The 17928-nt window shown below is 48.1% G+C and overlaps 1 protein-coding gene across 1 annotated transcript in view; it reads left to right on the top strand.

Moving 5' to 3' along the window:
• LOC140430228 (dynein axonemal heavy chain 5-like) overlaps positions 1 to 17928 on the top strand; it is a 502949-nt gene that overhangs the window by 92213 nt on the left and 392808 nt on the right. Inside the window, exons 13-16 of the mRNA XM_072517658.1 lie at positions 1913 to 1998; positions 2474 to 2795; positions 10455 to 10661; positions 13935 to 14106. Coding sequence (XP_072373759.1) covers positions 1913 to 1998; positions 2474 to 2795; positions 10455 to 10661; positions 13935 to 14106 — 787 coding nt within the window. The remainder of the gene's footprint in view (positions 1 to 1912; positions 1999 to 2473; positions 2796 to 10454; positions 10662 to 13934; positions 14107 to 17928) is intronic.

Below are 17928 nucleotides of genomic sequence, written 5' to 3'. Positions count from 1 at the left end.
CCTTTACAGGATTGCACTAAAGAAGTCCTGATTTTTCAGTATTCACTGCACCCCAGGCGATTCAGTACAGCTGGCCACAGACCCCGAACAATCTCTCCTGGGAACGTCACAGCCATCAAAGAAAGAAGAACTTGGATCCCATCAATTTGCAGGTCTGAATCTGATTCCAGAAATGAAACGATGGTGCTGTGACCTTACACATCTTTGTATTAATTTACAAAACCAATTAATTGGAATTCATACAATGGCTTAACCCCTAAATGCTGCTGATACTAACCCTTTATATAGATGTCAATGGCGGAATTTTATAAACTTAATCCCCGCCAAAATGGTGGGACTGTTTCTGAGTCAGGAACGCATTTGATTAATTAACGGTCTTCACTAAGGTTCTTTCACTGAACCACAAACATATCATCCTGCCTCTGGGTTCTTTGGCCAATCCTGAGGGTGGGTGGGATGATGTGCCCAAACAAGCAATGAAGGATCTCTATTTAAATAGACCCCAGCAGAACTCACAATAGCAACACTAAGTGGAACATTGAAGATACAAGTGCGAACCAGGAACTTGGTGTAAAGTGGAGGCAAGATGTGGAAAGGCTGCACACTGCACAACCCCCCCACCCCGGGTTTTAATCCACACATGCAGCCAAATTCAGCTTCCCTTGTCAGATAGAATTCTACCACAATTGCCTCGTGTGTATATTGATGTGATCATTTACATTGTGCATCAAGATTATCTATTGGGGTTCCACATCTTTGATCACTCCCCGAGATGGACTCCTTAACCTTACAATCCAGATTTCTATATATCTGTATCTATATATATGTATAATATATATATATAATTTCAGCAGTCCAGGAGTTGAACTGAAAACTCATGGGCCACAATCTACCAGCCTCTTCGCGCCTGACTCGGAAAGTGACAAGGTCGTTTCTCGCGAGATTTAATGGCCTCGTTTTGCCTTGCGAGATCTAGTGAGATCGCGTGAGGCGTCGCGATCTGGATCCTGCCCACAATGGGCAGAGTCCAGATTTGTATATTCAAGTGTGTAGTCAGACTCACTTGAATATGTTCACACAGGAGTTACCCAAGGCACGGGATCTAACACTCGCGCCTCGCAGACCCCAAGAGAGCACCATTTAGCACTGGTCTCCACCAACATGGTGGAGGGGCACGTGGGGAAGTCTCCAATCAAGGTGCAGCAGCACTTGGGGAGGTCTTCCAGGTGATTGCGGGTCACTGGGTGCAACCCCAATGCCACCTGGACGCTGTGGCACTGCTAGTCTGGCAGTACCACCCAGGCATCCTGGCAGTGCCACCTGGGTGCCACCCCAGCAATGCCAGGGTCACAGGTGTCACAGGCTGGGTGCCAGGTTGGCAGTGCCAAGTTGCTCAGGTGGCATCTTGCTCTTGCCGGGATTGGGCTCGGGGCTGCTCTGCCCTTATGAGTTGTAGTGTGGTAGGCTCAAGGACCCCCTCATTGGTAAGTTGGTGTGTTAGGTGGTCCGGAGACCGTGATGGTGCCTCAATCTCTTCCTGCACTGGCGAGCAGAGCTGGTTAGTGCAGGAAATGGGACTAAGTGCGCCCTTGGTGGAGTATTCCTCACCGAGGTCCAGAAATGAAGCAGGGTCTCATTTAACAGCAGGGTTGTTCTCGGCGCTGCGAGCACCTGACATGGGACTCTCTTTCATTTCCATTAAATCTTGCCTAATGTAGGCAGTTCCTAGAATCATCCACCATCAAACAGAGCCCAGCAGATGGTGAGATAAATGTAATAGAGTGGCATTAGCAGAAAGTTGGGATCTGGTTGTTTGTTGCATCTTGGCAGGAGGTAGCCACCCAAAATAAATAAAATATAAGTGAAATAAATGATGTACATTATATCTACATTCTTAAATTTAATTTGACAGAGTGAAATCAAACAGCTCATGGAAACGACTCTTGGCTGTATCTCAAGCACTCAGAAGTCCTTGTCACTTGTGGTGAAGTTTGAGAGGTAATTCAAAATATGTCGCTACAAACGTACTGGTGCCTTTTACGAATCTGTACCGCCCATGTTTCTTTAGAAGAGCTGTAGACATTACATTTGGCTCAACAAAGGTTTTCTATTCTGAAAGCACAGTGGGGATTTGCTTTTCGCACTTTGTAGCCTCATGATTCACATCATCAATAATTTCACAATCACAGGTTTAGAAGTGGTGTTGTGCTAAGCCCTTGCTGGAATCCATAACTGACTGGTATCTTGATTCCACAATTACAAAGTTCTCACTTTGACACGAATGTGCAATCGCATAGCCTCTCCTACTTTCGCTTTTTGTTAGACAATATCCTTTGCATATTGTGAGCTGGCAAATATTAGAACATACAGTGACAATGACACAGGAGCAAGGAAAAGACTGCGCTTTAATTGACTCCATTCAAATTTTTGTTGTGATGTGTTTTATCTTAATATGTGACCATCTTAATTTCAGGCTTGGAATATCGAATCTGGGAATTGATAAGCAATTTCAGAAAATTCTCCACAGCTACAGTAAGGATATCGATCTGGTGTCCCAAATTTACAACAAAGAGAAGACTGACCCTCCAATGCCACGTGACTTTCCTCCAGTAGCTGGGAAAATCATTTGGGCTCGACAGCTCTTCAGACGTATACAGGAGCCTATGTTGCTGTTCGAGCAGAGGCCTGGCGCCCTGCAGAAAGAGGATGCAAGGCGGATCATCCACAGTTATAATAAAGTAGCCAGAGTTTTGTTGGAGTATGAAGTGCTTTATCATAGAGCCTGGATGCAACAGGTATGCTCTTGCAATATATACTAAATACAGTTTTTCTGGTCCTGTATATTCTCTCAAAATGTACATATACAGCATTTGTGTACAGTTTACCTATTGGATGATTACAAATCTCATATGAGACCAATAAAACAACTTGGGGTTGCTTGACAGTGTGTTTACAACCATATTTGCTGAACTAATCATGTAATATTCCAGAAATTATATCAGTTTCTTGCTACTTTGAGATAATTTGTTCGTCCACCTAGTTCTATTAAGAAATAATATCCAAGAGAAATATTATTATATCTGAACTATCAGATTGAGACTTTTATTAGTCACCACTTTTTTAGACACCACTCCAAGCAATTTATGTGTAGGTCCATTACTTGTGCAGAACTTTATGCTGTGTAATTGTTACGACCCTTGGTCAGACCCCATTTGTGGGGAGATCTGGTTAGGGACCAATACGTTTGATTGAAACAGACAACGTTTGAGATTTAAGACTTGCTAATAGAATAAAATCACAAGATTCCACAGGTTTGGAACAAGCAAAAATATACTTTAATATACAAGTTCAGAAAGATCAACACATTTACAATAACTATCTTATACTCTTACATTTAGGCTAAGTGTGAGGTACATGTGAATTAACAGGCAAACTATGGTCAAACGCACCACACTACAGAATAAATGCCAAATGCAGCCAAACCCAATTCCATGGATTTCTTAAACAACCCACTCAGATATTTGTCACATTGTGAGCCAACCAATCTCACTGAAACTTCGTCTATCTCACGAGGATTTTGAATCTTCACCTTTGAAGATCTTATCTTGGAATTCTCCCCAAATGTTACTCCAACAACTTCAACATAGGCTCACCTTGCAGGTTTGCAATCTCACCTTCCGATATTACATTTCTCTGGCTTTCCAAGTACATACAAGCATCAGCTTGCAAATGCAATTTCATATCTTCAGCTGTGCCAAGCAGAAAACCACTGGTCCAAAGGGGTACTTCTATACCAATAGCCCACTTATAGGCTGCTCCCCACAGCCTTTTCTCGAACTTGGGGCCTGTTTCCCTGCTCCTTTTTTTTAACTTAACCGGGTCCTATTACTGTCCATTTTCTTTTTCCTCACCTCGGACACTTGCTGGCTTACAGAGTGATTAACTCAAACTGATTGTTCACTGACCCTTGAATTGATCTTGAGACCTATCAAAACACTCCAAGAGGGCCCCGCCCTTGTCACTAGGCAGCAACAAATGTAACAGGCAGTGGAACATCCTGCACATTAAATGTTACAATCTCCATAGACTACTTGTTTACAAAGCACACAGAGAAATAGAAAGAATGGATTTTGTAAGTTAATAACATTTCATTTTTTAAAAATTTAGAGTACCCAATTCGTTTTTTTCCAATTAAGGGGCAATTTAGCATGGCCAATCCGCCTACCCTGCACATCTTTGGGTTGTGGAGGTGAAACCCACGCAAACACAGGGAGAATGTGCAAACTCCACACCCACAGTGACCCAGAGCCGGGATCGAACCTGGGACCTCGGTGCCGTGAGACAGCAGTGCTAACCACTGCGCCAACCGTGCTGCCCCTAACTTAATAACATTTTATAACACAATTTCACTTAATATTCATTAAATTTGGCTATAGAAATTCACATTCCTTTTAGTGGTTGGAAATCTGTGTGAGCATGTTGGAATCGGTGCCAAAATTCCACATACGCACTCCAGTTCCGTGAATCTTTGACATAAGAGTACAAAATTGTAAAATATATTCAGTGGAGAGCGTCACAAAATTCTAGAATCGTACACCATGGATTGAGGCCATTTGGCCTGATCTGCCCGTGCAAGCTCTTTGAAAGCACTGTCCAGTTTATTCTCCTGGTGATGAAAACACGGCAGTAGAAATTGTACACAATCAAAGTATGTGTTAAATTGAACTCCAATCACAGGAACAAGGGGCGTCATTCTCCGACCCCCCCGCCGGGTCGGAAAATGGCCGTTGGCCGCCGTGAATCCCGCCCCCGCCCCCGCCGAAGTCTCCGCTCCCGGAGATTGGGCGGGGGCGGGAATCCGGCCGCGCCGGTTGGCGGGACCCCCCACTGGATTCTCCGGCCCGGATGGGCTGGAGTCCCGCCCAGGAATTGCCTGTCCCGCCGACGTAAATCAAATCTGGTATTTACCGGCGGGACCAGGCGGCGTGGGCGGGCTCCGGGGTCCTGGGGGGGGGGGCGCGGGGCGATCTGAGCCCGGGGGGTGCCCCCACGGTGGCCTGGCCCGCGATCGGGGCCCACCGATCCGCGGGCGGGCCTGTGCCGTGGGGGCACTCTTTCCCTTCCGCCTCCGCTACGGCCTCCACCATGGCGGAGGCGGAAGAGACTCTCCCCACTGCGCATGCGCGGGAAACTGACAGCGGCCGCTGACGCTCCCGCGCATGCGCTGGGAAACTGACAGCGGCCGCTGACGCTCCCGCGCATGCGCCGCATTTCCGCGCCAGCTGGCGGGGCAACAAACGCCATTTCCGCCAGCTGGCGGGGCGGAAATCCCTCCGGCGTCGGCCTAGCCCCTCAATGTTGGGGCTAGGCCGCCAAAGATGCGGAGACTTCCGCACCTTTGGGCCGGCGCGATGCCCGTCTGATTGGCGCCGGCTTTGCCGCCAGTCGGCGGGCATCCCGCCGTTGGGGGATGGGCAAGAATAGGCCGTTCAGTCCTCCAAGCCTGTTTTGTTCAATTAGATATAGGCTGATTTGGACCTCATTTCCATTATCTATCTGCCTTAACTCCATATCCTTATCTTTAAAGCTCTATTGATTTCCATCTTAAAAGCTCTAGTTGTCCTTGCATCCACAGCCTTACTGGGGAGAGAGTTACATATTTCTACTGCCCTTCGTGTGAGAAAGTGCACTTGATTTCCTTTCTAAATGGCCTAGCTCTAATGTTAACTTCAAATCCACTTGTTGATGATTTCCCCTTGAAAGGAAAGAGTTTTTCTATATCTGTTTACTCTGTTGAATTTATTTAAAATTTTGAACACTTTGTTCTGGTCATCTTCTTTCAAGGCTGAAATTTCTGCGCTCAGTTTATTAATAATGTCTGTAAACGTTGCTGAATTGGTGGTCACGCCCCTTTGCCCGCACCCCTAAAACTGGCACGGAGTTCTTATTCACATATGTGGCATCAGGAAAAATCACTGGACAAGACAACTTTGATTTATCTCCTGTATCTTCTACAGGTAGCAATGAAAATGTCTTGAGCGTGGAAGCAGGTTCTTTCCTTAATGACAAAGGTTGTGATATATGGGAAGAGGAAAACAAAAAGATTGTTGGATTTTTGTTTTGAAATGCCAATATCCTACACTATTTATAGTGTAGGTAATGGGCTGGATTCCCCGCTCCCCCAATCCCGTGTTCCTCAGCTGTGTGCCGTTCGCTGGGGCAGTATTCTCTGTTCCCACTGCTGTCAATGGGATTCCCCATTGAAGACACCCCAGGCCACCAGGAAACTCGTGGACAGGAGTGCCCTGCCAGCCAGACCAGAAAATCCCAACAGCCAGAGAATTCTGGCCAATGTTCCAGTTTTATGCTATCAATGGGTGAGGCTCTTCGCTGGCAGAGCGAAGCCCATAAATTATTCCAGTGCTTAATCCAATGGTACCTGTACTTAAAAGGATGTGTATTGTACATTAACTTTTGTCAGCACTATTAGGTGAAGGGGGGGGATTCAGCGATGATGTCTCTTAAAACTGAATCGTTAGCATGAGTAGTTTTACGTAAGTTGTTTTATTAAGGATTGAGATGAATTATAGGACTGAGTAATCATTATTAACCATTAAACATGTATTTTTAGGACATATAAGTAATAAGTATTCAAATGGGATTTAGGATAGCTCACTTGACCAAAAGGACATTACTTCTGACATCTTGGCCGGGATTCTCCCCTACCCGGCGGGGTGGGGGGTCCCGGCGGGGTGGAGTGGCGGGAACCACTCCGGCGTCGGGCCGCCCCAAAGGTGCGGATTTCTCTGCACCTTTAGGGGCCAAGCCCTCACCTTGAGGGGCTAGGCCCGCGCCGGAGTGGTTGGCGCGCCGCCGGCCAGTGGGAAAGGTCTTTGGCGCCACACCAGCCGGGGCTGAAGGGACTGCGCCGGCCGGCGTAAGTCCGCACATGCGCGGGAGTGTCAGCGGCTGCTGACGTCATACCCGCGCATGCGCAGGGGGGGGGTGTCACTTCCGCATCGGCCATCGCGGAGGCGGTGGCCGAGGCGGAAGGAAAAGAGTGCCCCACGGCACAGGACCGCCCGCGGATCGGTGGGCCCCGAAGCTGCTGGGATTGTAAGCAGCTGTCAGGATGATGATCAATCATGCCCTGCTTGCGACTCTACTGGGTGAAGTTTAAACACTGCTTGCAATTCTATTGGATAAGTTTAAAAAAAGCAGCTTCAGGGATTGGATCGCATTCAACTGGGGTGGGCTATTGGTTTTTGAACGTTGTATAATTACTGTGCTCGGCTGTTTGTTCGGCAGAACAGGTCTTGGCCGATAAACAGTCTGTTCTCCGTGTACACGTAACAAGCTTGATTAAATAGCCATCTTGTCCAGTTTGTTTTTTTTGTTTTTCTCTGCACTGAGCTGAGCCACAGGGAATAACCCCTCGTGTAAGCTGACTCACTACACAGGTCTTGAAACCGCTCCTATGTTAGGCAATTAAAGTTCTTGATATTTAAATTTTTAACTTTAAAGATTTAATACTTCAACTGCCATTGATTTATTTTTAGCATTGCCTCCATAAATTGGAAAAAAAGTAGCAAGCTACAGTTACATTATTTTGATTTACTTCTGAGCTCAAGAAGATCTACCCGGTGAATTGCATCAGAATTCAATTTGTCCATACATGAGGACATATGTTTATAAAGTTTTATTATTTTCAATTGTTATGGACAAGAGATGAAGGGAACCTGAATTTACTTTCCCTCACCAACTGTCCCTAAGCTGAAGATGCTTTTGAATTCTTTTTACAGTAGGCTGTGGCGTGTTTTCCCAAATCCTCAGTTTAAGTAACTCACAGCAAACTCGCATTATGATTTTCTCAGATAGTTAGTTTATTCATATTCAAACCCGGGTTGGAGTGTTTGCAATGTGCCACTCCACTAAACTCACACGCAAACAGTAAGGGGGATAGAAAAAATGTTTTAGAACCAATAGTCAATATTAGATCACAAGATTATCAGAATTCAGAGTCAGAATGCAGTGAGGAGTTCTTTCATGTAGGAGCTTGATCTCAACTGGCTGAAGACCAGAGTTGTAATCTTCTCATTACAGTTGATGCAAATACCGCAAGATGAAGTTGGTACACAGAATGGTCAGTTATGCAGGTGATGGAAGGAAATCTCCCAGCAGAGCCAGGGGGCTGAATTCTCCACCGTCGGGATTTGCCGTTTTGCCAGCAGCCCGGGGGTTTCACGACCGCGTGGGGCTGCCCCACAATGGGAAACCCCATTGACCAGCTGGAGAAACGGATAATCCCGACGGCGTGCCACACCAGAAATCCGCCCAGGCTTTTAGGAGCAGGTGTTGTTCAGCTGGTATCCTGTTTCTTAGTGTTTGCAGGTTGGATGTCAAACAGGAGACAGAGAATTTCTCAGTCCTCAAAGGAATATAGAGATTTCAAAATCTGCACTCGAGTCATGTGACCTTCTTTCTCCAAAATGATTTCAAAAGGGATGTTTATCAGCTGTCTGGAACGGGCTTTGATTTCAGGACAGATAATGTCATTGAAGTCCACGGATTCTCCGTTGGCGTCAACACTTAGTCTCAGACAGGGAGAACCCCGCCCACTTATTTCTGAATTTACATGGACAGGGAAGGTGCCAAGGGTAAAGAGGGTCCTATCCTACTGCAGAGGCCGAGATTGGCGCTCCCGAACCTGCTGCACTACTGTTGGGCTACTGTATGTGGAGTGGGTCAAGGTGGAGGAGGAGTCCTGTAGGGGATCCAGTTTGATGGCTCTGGTGACGGCTCCACTGCCACTAGCTCTGGGAAAGTATAAGGGGAGCCTGATGGTACAGCCGACAGCTAGGGTGTGGAATCAGCTGCGGAGACACTTTAAGTTGGAGTGGATGTCGGTGTTGACAGAGGTTTAAGCCGGGTGAGATGGATGGGGATGTATGGGAAGTGGAGGGAGGTGGGACTGAAGAGGGTGTGGGACCTGTATCTGGAAGGGATGTTTGCGGGTCTGGATGAGCCGGGGGAGAGGTTTGAGTTGCCAAGGGAGAGTGAATTTAGATACGTGCAGGCGAGGGACTTTGCAGGAAAGGAGTGGAGGTCATTTCCCAGGTTGCCGGGGTATACCCTATTGGAGTAATTGCTGCTTCCAAATGAGTTGGGAGAGGGTAGGATTGGGGATGTATATGGGTGGTGTGGGGAGCAGGTGGGCGCAAGAGGTGAGGATCAAGAACAAATTGGAGGAGGAGGTGGAGGGGGAAATAGGCTGGGGATTGTGCGAGGCGGTGCACAGGGTGAATTCAACCTCTTCTTGATGTAAGGATGAGCTGGATTCAGTTCAAGGTGGTGCATAGGGTGCACGTGACCCAGACGAGAATGAGTGGGTTCTTTCAAAGGGTCGCTGATGAGTGCGAGAAGCGTGGGCGAGGGCCAGCTAGCCACGCACACATATTCTGGGGTTGCGAGAAGCTGGAGAGTTACTCGGAAGTGGTGTTTGGGACGTTATCTAAAATTGTGGGGGTGGAAGTCGGGCTGGACACAATAGTGGCGATTTTTGGGGTATCGAAAGTGCTGGAGCTGCTGCAGGGGAAGGGGCCGATGTCATGGCCTTCACCTCTCTAATTGCCCGGCGAAGGACCTTGCTGAAATGGAGGTCAGATACCCCGTTGTGGGTGGCTGCCTGGCTGGGGGACTGTATTTCTTCAGTTGTAAAAAATCAAATTTGAGTTGAGGGGGTCGGCGGAGGGCTTCGAGACATGGTGGGGGTTGTTCATGATAATGTTTGAGGAACTGTTCGGCGCGGGTGATGGAGGAGGTTGGGGGTAAAAAGAGAAAAGATTGTACAAACTGTGGACTCTGAGGTCGTGGAATGTTGTGTAATATATGTTTTTTTTACACATGTTTGGAATAAAATACCAATGGCCGGGATTCTCTTCTGGGGACTAAGTCCCCACGCCGGCGGGAGAACCGGCGCCAACCACTCCGGCGTCAACAGCCCCCGGAAGTGCGGAATACTCCGCACCTTCGGGGGCTAGACGGACGCCTGGAGGGGTTGGCGCCGCTCCAGGCAGCGCCAAAGGGCCGGCGTGATCTCACACATGCACAGAACCACTACGCGCATGCGTAGACCGGCCGCCGTATTTTGGCGCATGCGCGGGGGATCTCTCCTCCGCGCCGGCGAGAATCCTGCCCCTGCCCGAAAAATGGCGCCAGAGAATACGGCAGCCGGCATCGGGGCGGCGGGGCGGGATTCTCGCCGCCCCCCTGGGGATTCTCCGACCCAGCGGGGGCTCGGAGAATCCCGCCCAAAACAAAATGTGACTTGTAGCAGCTATTATTTTTGTTCCGCAGAAAATCCATTAAAGCAATTGCAAAAAGTATAAGGTTTTGATACGTACCATTTTGGATTTCTTTTCCTGACATATTGAAACAACACAATTCTGTTTCAGATGGACACTGTCCAGTTTGGTTTCCAGGCATCTTTACTGGTGAAGCATCCAGACACTGGCGAGATATTTGTGAACTTTGACCCTAATCTGACAATGCTGATCAGAGAGGCTGAGTGCATGGCTCGAATGGGTTTAGAGATCTCCGAGGCGGCAAAGGCACTTCTCCAAAAACGACACATTTTGAAAAAGATGTACAATAAATTGCAGGTATTAACGGCTGAGATGGCACAGTCATAATATGTGGAGGGTTATGCTTCTCTTCACAAGGTAAAAACCAATGTAAATAGACAAATATTGACATACAGAATGATTCTCCAAATCGTTCTGGCAGACACACATTAACAGTTTTATGTTACCTGCAGTATGTGTTTTACTCAAGAAACGAAGTTTCACTTAAAGGATGCATACATCAGACAAAATAATTTAAGTAAGAATTAAAAGACCATGGCGCGATCTAACGTCCCTGTTTGACGCGAGAACAAATCCCATAATGGCCACTAAACCTTGTGAGCAGCCAAAAGCGGGATTTACACCGGTGAAATCTCAATTTGACATCTTCCCCGTCCCTCACCAGTGACATAATCAGGCTCACGCCCTAATTTCCATAGATTTAAATAAATGTTAATATAACTAATGGGTTTGACGCCATAGCATCCACCCACGACGTAACCTTCCCCATGGCGGCGTGATGTCATGCCGCGTGAATCACTACTGGTTTTCAAAAGCGAAACCTAGTTGTGTTGATCACGCCGGGGTGCGAAGGTGCCTGGACGCCCCGGGGTTGAGGGATAAGGCTGGGTATTGCACCCTGGCACTGCTGACAGTGCCCCCTGGTACTGCCCCTCTGTTCACGTTGTGGTGGAGGGTGGTTGAGGGTGGGGGAGAGGGGTGGGGAGGGGGAGATCCCGATCTCCATGGGGGTGAAGGGGGGTCCTTAAATGTAACTTTGAGATAGAGGCGCCCTTCAAAGATGGTGCCCCGACCTCTGTTGAGTCAGCCTTGCCGGCTCTATCAGGCCCCGAGACACCACAATGACAGTACAAGCCATGCCCTCAGATTCTCTGTGCCAGAAAATCTGGAGTGAAAACTCAGCTGTGCATCTGGAGAGATACACGCGGGTTTTCAGCCTGAACCTGACCATCTACCAGATTCTGGGGAAATTCCACCCTATTTGTCTTAAAATGAGGTTGGGAATGGTTTCTTAAAAAAAATCTTTATTAAATTTTCAACATTTTATACATAAATATAAGGAAAAAACAAGCAAACATACAAAATGCACACCCCTTCTCACCCCATAAACCAGAAACTAACTTCCCTCACCACCACCACCACCACCACCCCCCCAGCAGCTGATGGAGGCCAGTTCCTTAAAGTGAGAAAGCAACGGGTGCCACCTGTTATGAAACCCTTTCACATTCCCTCTCAAGGTGAAACGTAACTTTCTCCAAACACAGAAACCCCATCGAGTCCCCCAAACACACTGATCACAGGGTGGAGAATCTGATCTCCACCACAACAGGACCTGCCTGCATCCTAGCCATCTGCGAGGTGAAGGCTAAAATATCTGCCCCCCCCTGACTGTAGCTCCGGCAGGTCTGACACCCCGAATAGGCCCCCAGGGGATTGGGCTCCAAGTCCATTTGCAAGATCGGTGACATGGTGCTGGAAAAGGAGCCCCAGAATTTTCTCAACTTCAGCATGACCAAAACAAATGTACATGGTTGTCTGGCCCCCTGATCAAGAGCAGTCACATATATATATCATGTGACCTCCCTTGATTCAGAGAATGTGTATTTGAGAATTCTGCAGTTAGAGATAGCATAGTTTAATTTAGTAACCTTATACTTTAGGAATACGTTTGAATCTTATTTAAGTAGTGTTCATAAATCAGCTTTGTTAATTTACTTAGCTTGATGTTCTTTGTTCAACACCATGCATTCAAGACATCCAGACAAACAAAACAGAGAACATCACAGTATCTATCCCCTGATGGGCCACTACCTGCTCCATCTGGAACCTGACCCTCTTACTCACCAATATTGCTACCTCCTGGGCCCTGGTAACAAAGCCAGAATGAAATAACTGACTCACCCAACCCTTCCAAAGTCGTACCTGGTCCTCCACCCTCAGATGGGTCTCCTGCAGCAGCACCACATCGGCTCTCAAGCTTTTCAAATGCAAAAAGACTCTTGCCCTCTTCACCGGATCAACCAATCCCTGTATATTCCATGTCACCATTCGGACTGGGGATCTCCCATACCCCCTCCCTCCTCTATCAGCCATAACCACCTCACTGGGCATTCCTGCCCCCTTCCACCAACATCTTAGTTCCTCCACCCACTCAAGTTGGCCCCGGACCCCACCAGGCTGGGAATGGTTGACAGAAGTTTTTATGTTTTTTATTTACACAAACACATGTACAATTAGGGCAGCACGGTAGCCTTGTGGATAGCACAATTGCTTCACAGCTCCAGGGTCCCAGGTTCGATTCCGGCTTGGGTCACTGTCTGTGCGGAGTCTGCACGTCCTCCCCGTGTGTGCGTGGGTTTCCTCCGGGTGCTCCGGTTTCCTCCCACAGTCCAAAGATGTGCAGGTTAGGTGGATTGGCCATGATAAATTGCCCTTAGTGTCCAAAATTGGCCTTAGTGTTGGGTGGGGTTACTGGGTTATGGGGATAGGGTGGAGGTGTTGACTTTGGGTAGGGTGCTCTTTCCAAGAGCCGGTGCAGACTCGATGGGCCGAATGGCCTCCTTCTGCACTGTAAATTCTATGATTTCTATGAATTTACTTAATGTAAGGAATATTAAAATATGCCTTTTTGCATATGTTAGAATGTGCACACCTGCGCCAAGTATAAACATTCATGGGCTCAAAATGTTCTCTATGATATTAATTCTTTGTTAATTTAGTGGCAACATAAATCTATTTAAAATTAATATGTTAAAATCTCTGTTAAAACAGTGGATAATTTGGTGAATCGTGGTTGGGGATATTGTGAAGGTAGTTGTGGCAGAATACTTAAAACAATTTAAAGCATTTGAACTCTTCTGAAGTTGGGTTTTATATATTCTTTGCCTGAAGTTGAGGGATTTTGATCTATATCTGCATATACCATATTTGTTGCTGGCACTGGATAACAAAAGTCGACAAAATATTTACTGAGTTCCAATACTTTGAGCACAAATATAGATCAAAATATATCTAGAAATACACAGTAGTGATTTCAAAACTGTGATTTTGTCCGAACTATCCCAGCTTAATGTTTTTATTTTATGACATTACCCAAACCTGTTCGCAAGATACCTGTCTTTTCTTGCTCCTCGCAACAATTAATTATGAGTGGTAATTTTAACAATTAGCTCCCCTCAAAAATCTTTGATTGCTGAGAGTATCAAAGAATTCTAACCTCAATAACTTTATCCTTCTATCAAAATTAAGAAATGAGTTGCGGATCCTAATATTCTTTGTCATTATTTCCAGCTATTGCTAGAAGAGAACTCCAGAGTACGGGCAAGAATTAAACCTATCTATGAGACCCTTATTTCACCTCATGTGCACAGGATTGATGAAGCTTTTCAGCCAGGCCTTGTAACACTTAACTGGACATCATTAAACAATGACTTTTTTGTGGATAACGTATATACCAAACTAGGTAATTAAGTCTGTTCCAATCAATGCCAGTTGCATCAGCTTTGACTTAATGAGTCATTTTGATTTGGATAATTGTGCAAAATATTCTTGGCTAGCCATTAAGCACCGTGAAATGGAATACAGGACTGGTGTTTAGTAGGTTCGAGCAGATATTGCACATTTAACACTCGTTTCAAGTCCAAATTACTCCAAGTTGTGTGATAAATGATGGAGATATGGGGCGAAATTCTCCGGAAACGGCGCGATGTCCGCCGACTGGCACCCAAAATGGCGCAAATCTGTCGGGCATCGCGCCGCCCCAAAGGTGCGGAATGCTCCGCATCTTTGGGGGCCGAGCCCCAACCTTAAGGGCTAGGTCGGCGCCGGACGAATTTCCGCCCCGCCAGCTAGCGGAAAAGGCCTTTGGTGCCCCGCCAGCTGGCGCGGAAATGACATCTCCGGGCGGCGCATGCGCGGGAGCGTCAGCGGACGCTGACGGCATTCCCGCGCAGGCGCAGTGGAGGAAGTCTCTTCCGCCTCCGCCATGGTGGAGACCGTGGCGAAGGCGGAAGTGAAAGAGTGCCCCCGCGGCACAGGCCTGCCCGCGGATCGGTGGGCCCCGATCGCGGGCCAGGCCACCGTGGGGGCACCCCCCGGGGCCAGATCGCCCCGCGCTCCCCCCAGGACCCCGGAGCCCGCCCACGCCGCCTTGTCCCGCCGGTAAGGTAGGTGGTTTAATCTACGCCGGCGGGACAGGCATTTTAGCGGCGGGACTTCGGCCCACCCGGGCCAGAGAATCGCGGGGGCGGGCCCGCCAACTGGCGCGGCGCGATTCCCGCCCCCGCCGAATATCCGGTGGTGGAGAATTCGGCAACTGGCGGGGGCGGGATTCACGCCAGCCCCCGGCGATTCTCCGACCCGGAGGGGGGTCGGAGAATCTCGCCCATGATAACCAACAGTTTTCTTTTGAGTTTCTCTCCATATTTAATGGTCTACGTTTTGCTATTGCAATGACAGTGAAATTGTCAGGGTTCCTCGTCATTACGTTTATGAAATTGACAGCAAGGTCTGTCGTCTTCATCTGCAGAATTAAACATAGAAATTCAGAAGTGGCTATCAGACAGTAGTCACTCCTCCACAGGATGTGTCGTGATGATCTCATATAAACATATAACTTACAAACAGGAGTAAGCTAATCCATAAGACCATAAGATATAGGAGCAGACTTAGGTCATTCGGCCCATCTAGTGTGCTCCGCCATTTGATCATGGCTGATATGTTCCTCATCCCCATTCTCCTGCTTTCTCCCCATAACCCCTGATCCCCTTACTTAAAAAAAAAATGTCTTCCAATTTTTCCAATTAAGGGGAAATTTTAGAGTGGCTAATCCACGTGCACTGCACAGCTGTAGGTTGTGAGGGTGAGATCTATGCAGACACGGGTAGAATGTGCAAACTTCACATGGACAGTGACCCAGGGCCGGGGTTGAACCCGGGTCCTCGGCGCCGTGAGGCAGCAGCGCTAACCACTGCACCACCATGCCAGCCCCTGATCCCCTTATTAATGAAGAAATCCCCTTATTAATCAAGAACAGCAGATTTGTGCTTGAGGTGCTGTTACCTACAGGGCCACAGACCAAGAGCTGGAAGATGGAATTAGACTGAATAGTTCTTTCTTAGAACATAAGAACATATGGACCAGGAACAAAAGTAAGCAATTTAGCCTCTTGAGCTTGACCCGCCATTCAATACGATCATGGCTGATCTTATCATGGCTTCAACTCCACCCTCCTGCCCATTCTCTGTAACCCTTCAACCTATTACTAATTAAAAATCTGTCTGGAGACTTGCGGTGACGCCATGCCGGTGGATGTCACACGATGGCTGGCTCCCACCAGAGTTCTAATTTTTTGGCCCTTTTCACCCAGTTTTGGGGGGAATGTTTATGCGAACTATCTTCAGTAAAGTCGTGGCTATTAGAGGATGTTAAAAACCCAGCAAAAGAACTGAGCACGAAAGGCAACGGCGCTAGACCACCAGTGGTCCTGTGTACGGTGCAGAGTTCTGTGGGAGGAAAGATAGCGGCAGCCAGTTCGCCAGGCTGAGGTGATGGCGATGGAGTTTGAGTGACAGTTTGCGAAGCATTTGGAGCAGCATGGGAAGTAGATGATGGGAATGCTCAGACAGTCAGTGGAGGATACGCTGGCCCCAATAAAGGAGGCTCTTGGAAAGATGTCGGCGATGGTGCAGGAACATGGTGAGGTGTTGAAGGGGGTGGAGGAGGCATTGTCGTGGCACAGTGACCAGCTTCCACTTCCTAGAAGTGAAACTGCTGAAGGTGGAGGAAAGTAATAAAGGGCTGAGAGCTAAAGTGGAGGACCTGGACAACAGGTCACAGTGGCAGAATCTTCGTATTGTGGGCTGCCTGAGGGGCTGGAGGGCCCGAAGCCGAGGGAGTACTTTTCGGGGATGTTTGCCAAATTGTTGGGGGAGGAGTAGAACTGGATAGGGTTCATTGGTTGCTCCGGCCAAAGCCAAAGGCGAATGATCCACCAAGAGCTGTAATAGTCTGTTTTCACATCTATCAGATGAAGGAGAAGGTCTTGAGATGGGCCAAGCAGAATCGGGGGGTTAGGTGGGAAGGCAGTGGTATTCTTATATACCAGGAGGCTTGATATGCAGGCTCAAGGTGGATCTGTTGAGGTGGGACAGCCTCCCCTTGTCATTGGCAGGCCGGGTACAGTCGGTAAAGGTGAATGTTTTTCATTCCAGTGTTTACCGGTCTTCTTACCAAAAGCATTTTTTATGGGGGTGGAACGGTTGATTTTGTCCTTTGTCTAGGCAGGTAAGGTAGCGGAGATTCAGAAAGTGGTGCTTCAGAGAGGGCAACAGTCATGGGGTTTGGCTCTGCTGAATCTGAGGTATTATTGGGCAGCGAACGGCAAGAAGGTGCGGGTTGAGGTAGGAAGCAGGAAGCAATGTGGGTGAGGATGGAGACAGGCTCTTGTATGGGGGGGGGGGGAGCTGTGGGCGCTGACAACGGTGCCACTCCCGTTTGCCCCAGGGAAATATTTGGGTAGTCCGGTGATGATGGAGGCAATTTTGGCAGCATTTTATGTAAGGGGCCGGGTCGAAGTTGATGCCGATCCGAGACAATCATTTGTTTGTGCCGGTGAAATTGGAAGCTAGGTTTCAGGACTGGGAGGAGCGTGGGGTGGTAGAATTGAAGGACCTATTTCTGGAAGGGCGGTTTGAGAGTTTGAAGGAGTTGGCGGAGAAGTTTGGGATTCCACGGAGGGAGGCCTTTAGGTGTATGCAGGTTTGGGATTTTGCAAGGAAGGTTTTCCCGACATATCCGGTGTCACCACCCTCCTTGTTGTAGGAGAGGGTGTTGTCGGTGATGGGGTAAGGGGAGTGGGCATCTCAGCGATTTATGGGAGGATTTTGGAGGAGGATACGGCGTTGTTGGAGGGGGTTAAGGCCAAGTGGGAGGAGGAGCTGGGGTGGTGCTGGAGGAGGGGTTGTGGTGTGAGAAGTTGTGAAGTGTGAACACCTAAACCTCGTTTGCGAGACTAGAATTGTGACAATTAAAGATGGTGCACAGGGTGCACCTGACGAGGTCAACGATGAGCCGATTGTTTGAGGGGGTGGAGAACACTTGCCAGAGTTGTGGGAGAGGCCCGGCCAACCATGCACGTATGTTCTAGTCCTGTCCGAAATTGGAGAGGTTTTGGGGTTCTTTCTTCAGCACCACCCCGACAATTTTGCACTTAGACTTGGTGCCCAGTCTCCTGGGGCCATATTTGGGGTGTCGGTCCTGCCAGAGCTGCAGGCGGGGGTGGGTG

The sequence above is a fragment of the Scyliorhinus torazame genome, chromosome 10 (genome assembly GCF_047496885.1).
Source record: "Scyliorhinus torazame isolate Kashiwa2021f chromosome 10, sScyTor2.1, whole genome shotgun sequence".
In the NCBI taxonomy this organism is placed as follows: Eukaryota; Metazoa; Chordata; class Chondrichthyes; order Carcharhiniformes; family Scyliorhinidae; genus Scyliorhinus; species Scyliorhinus torazame.
Note: the sequence above shows the minus strand (reverse complement) of the source record. Positions and strands in the feature narration are given on the sequence as shown.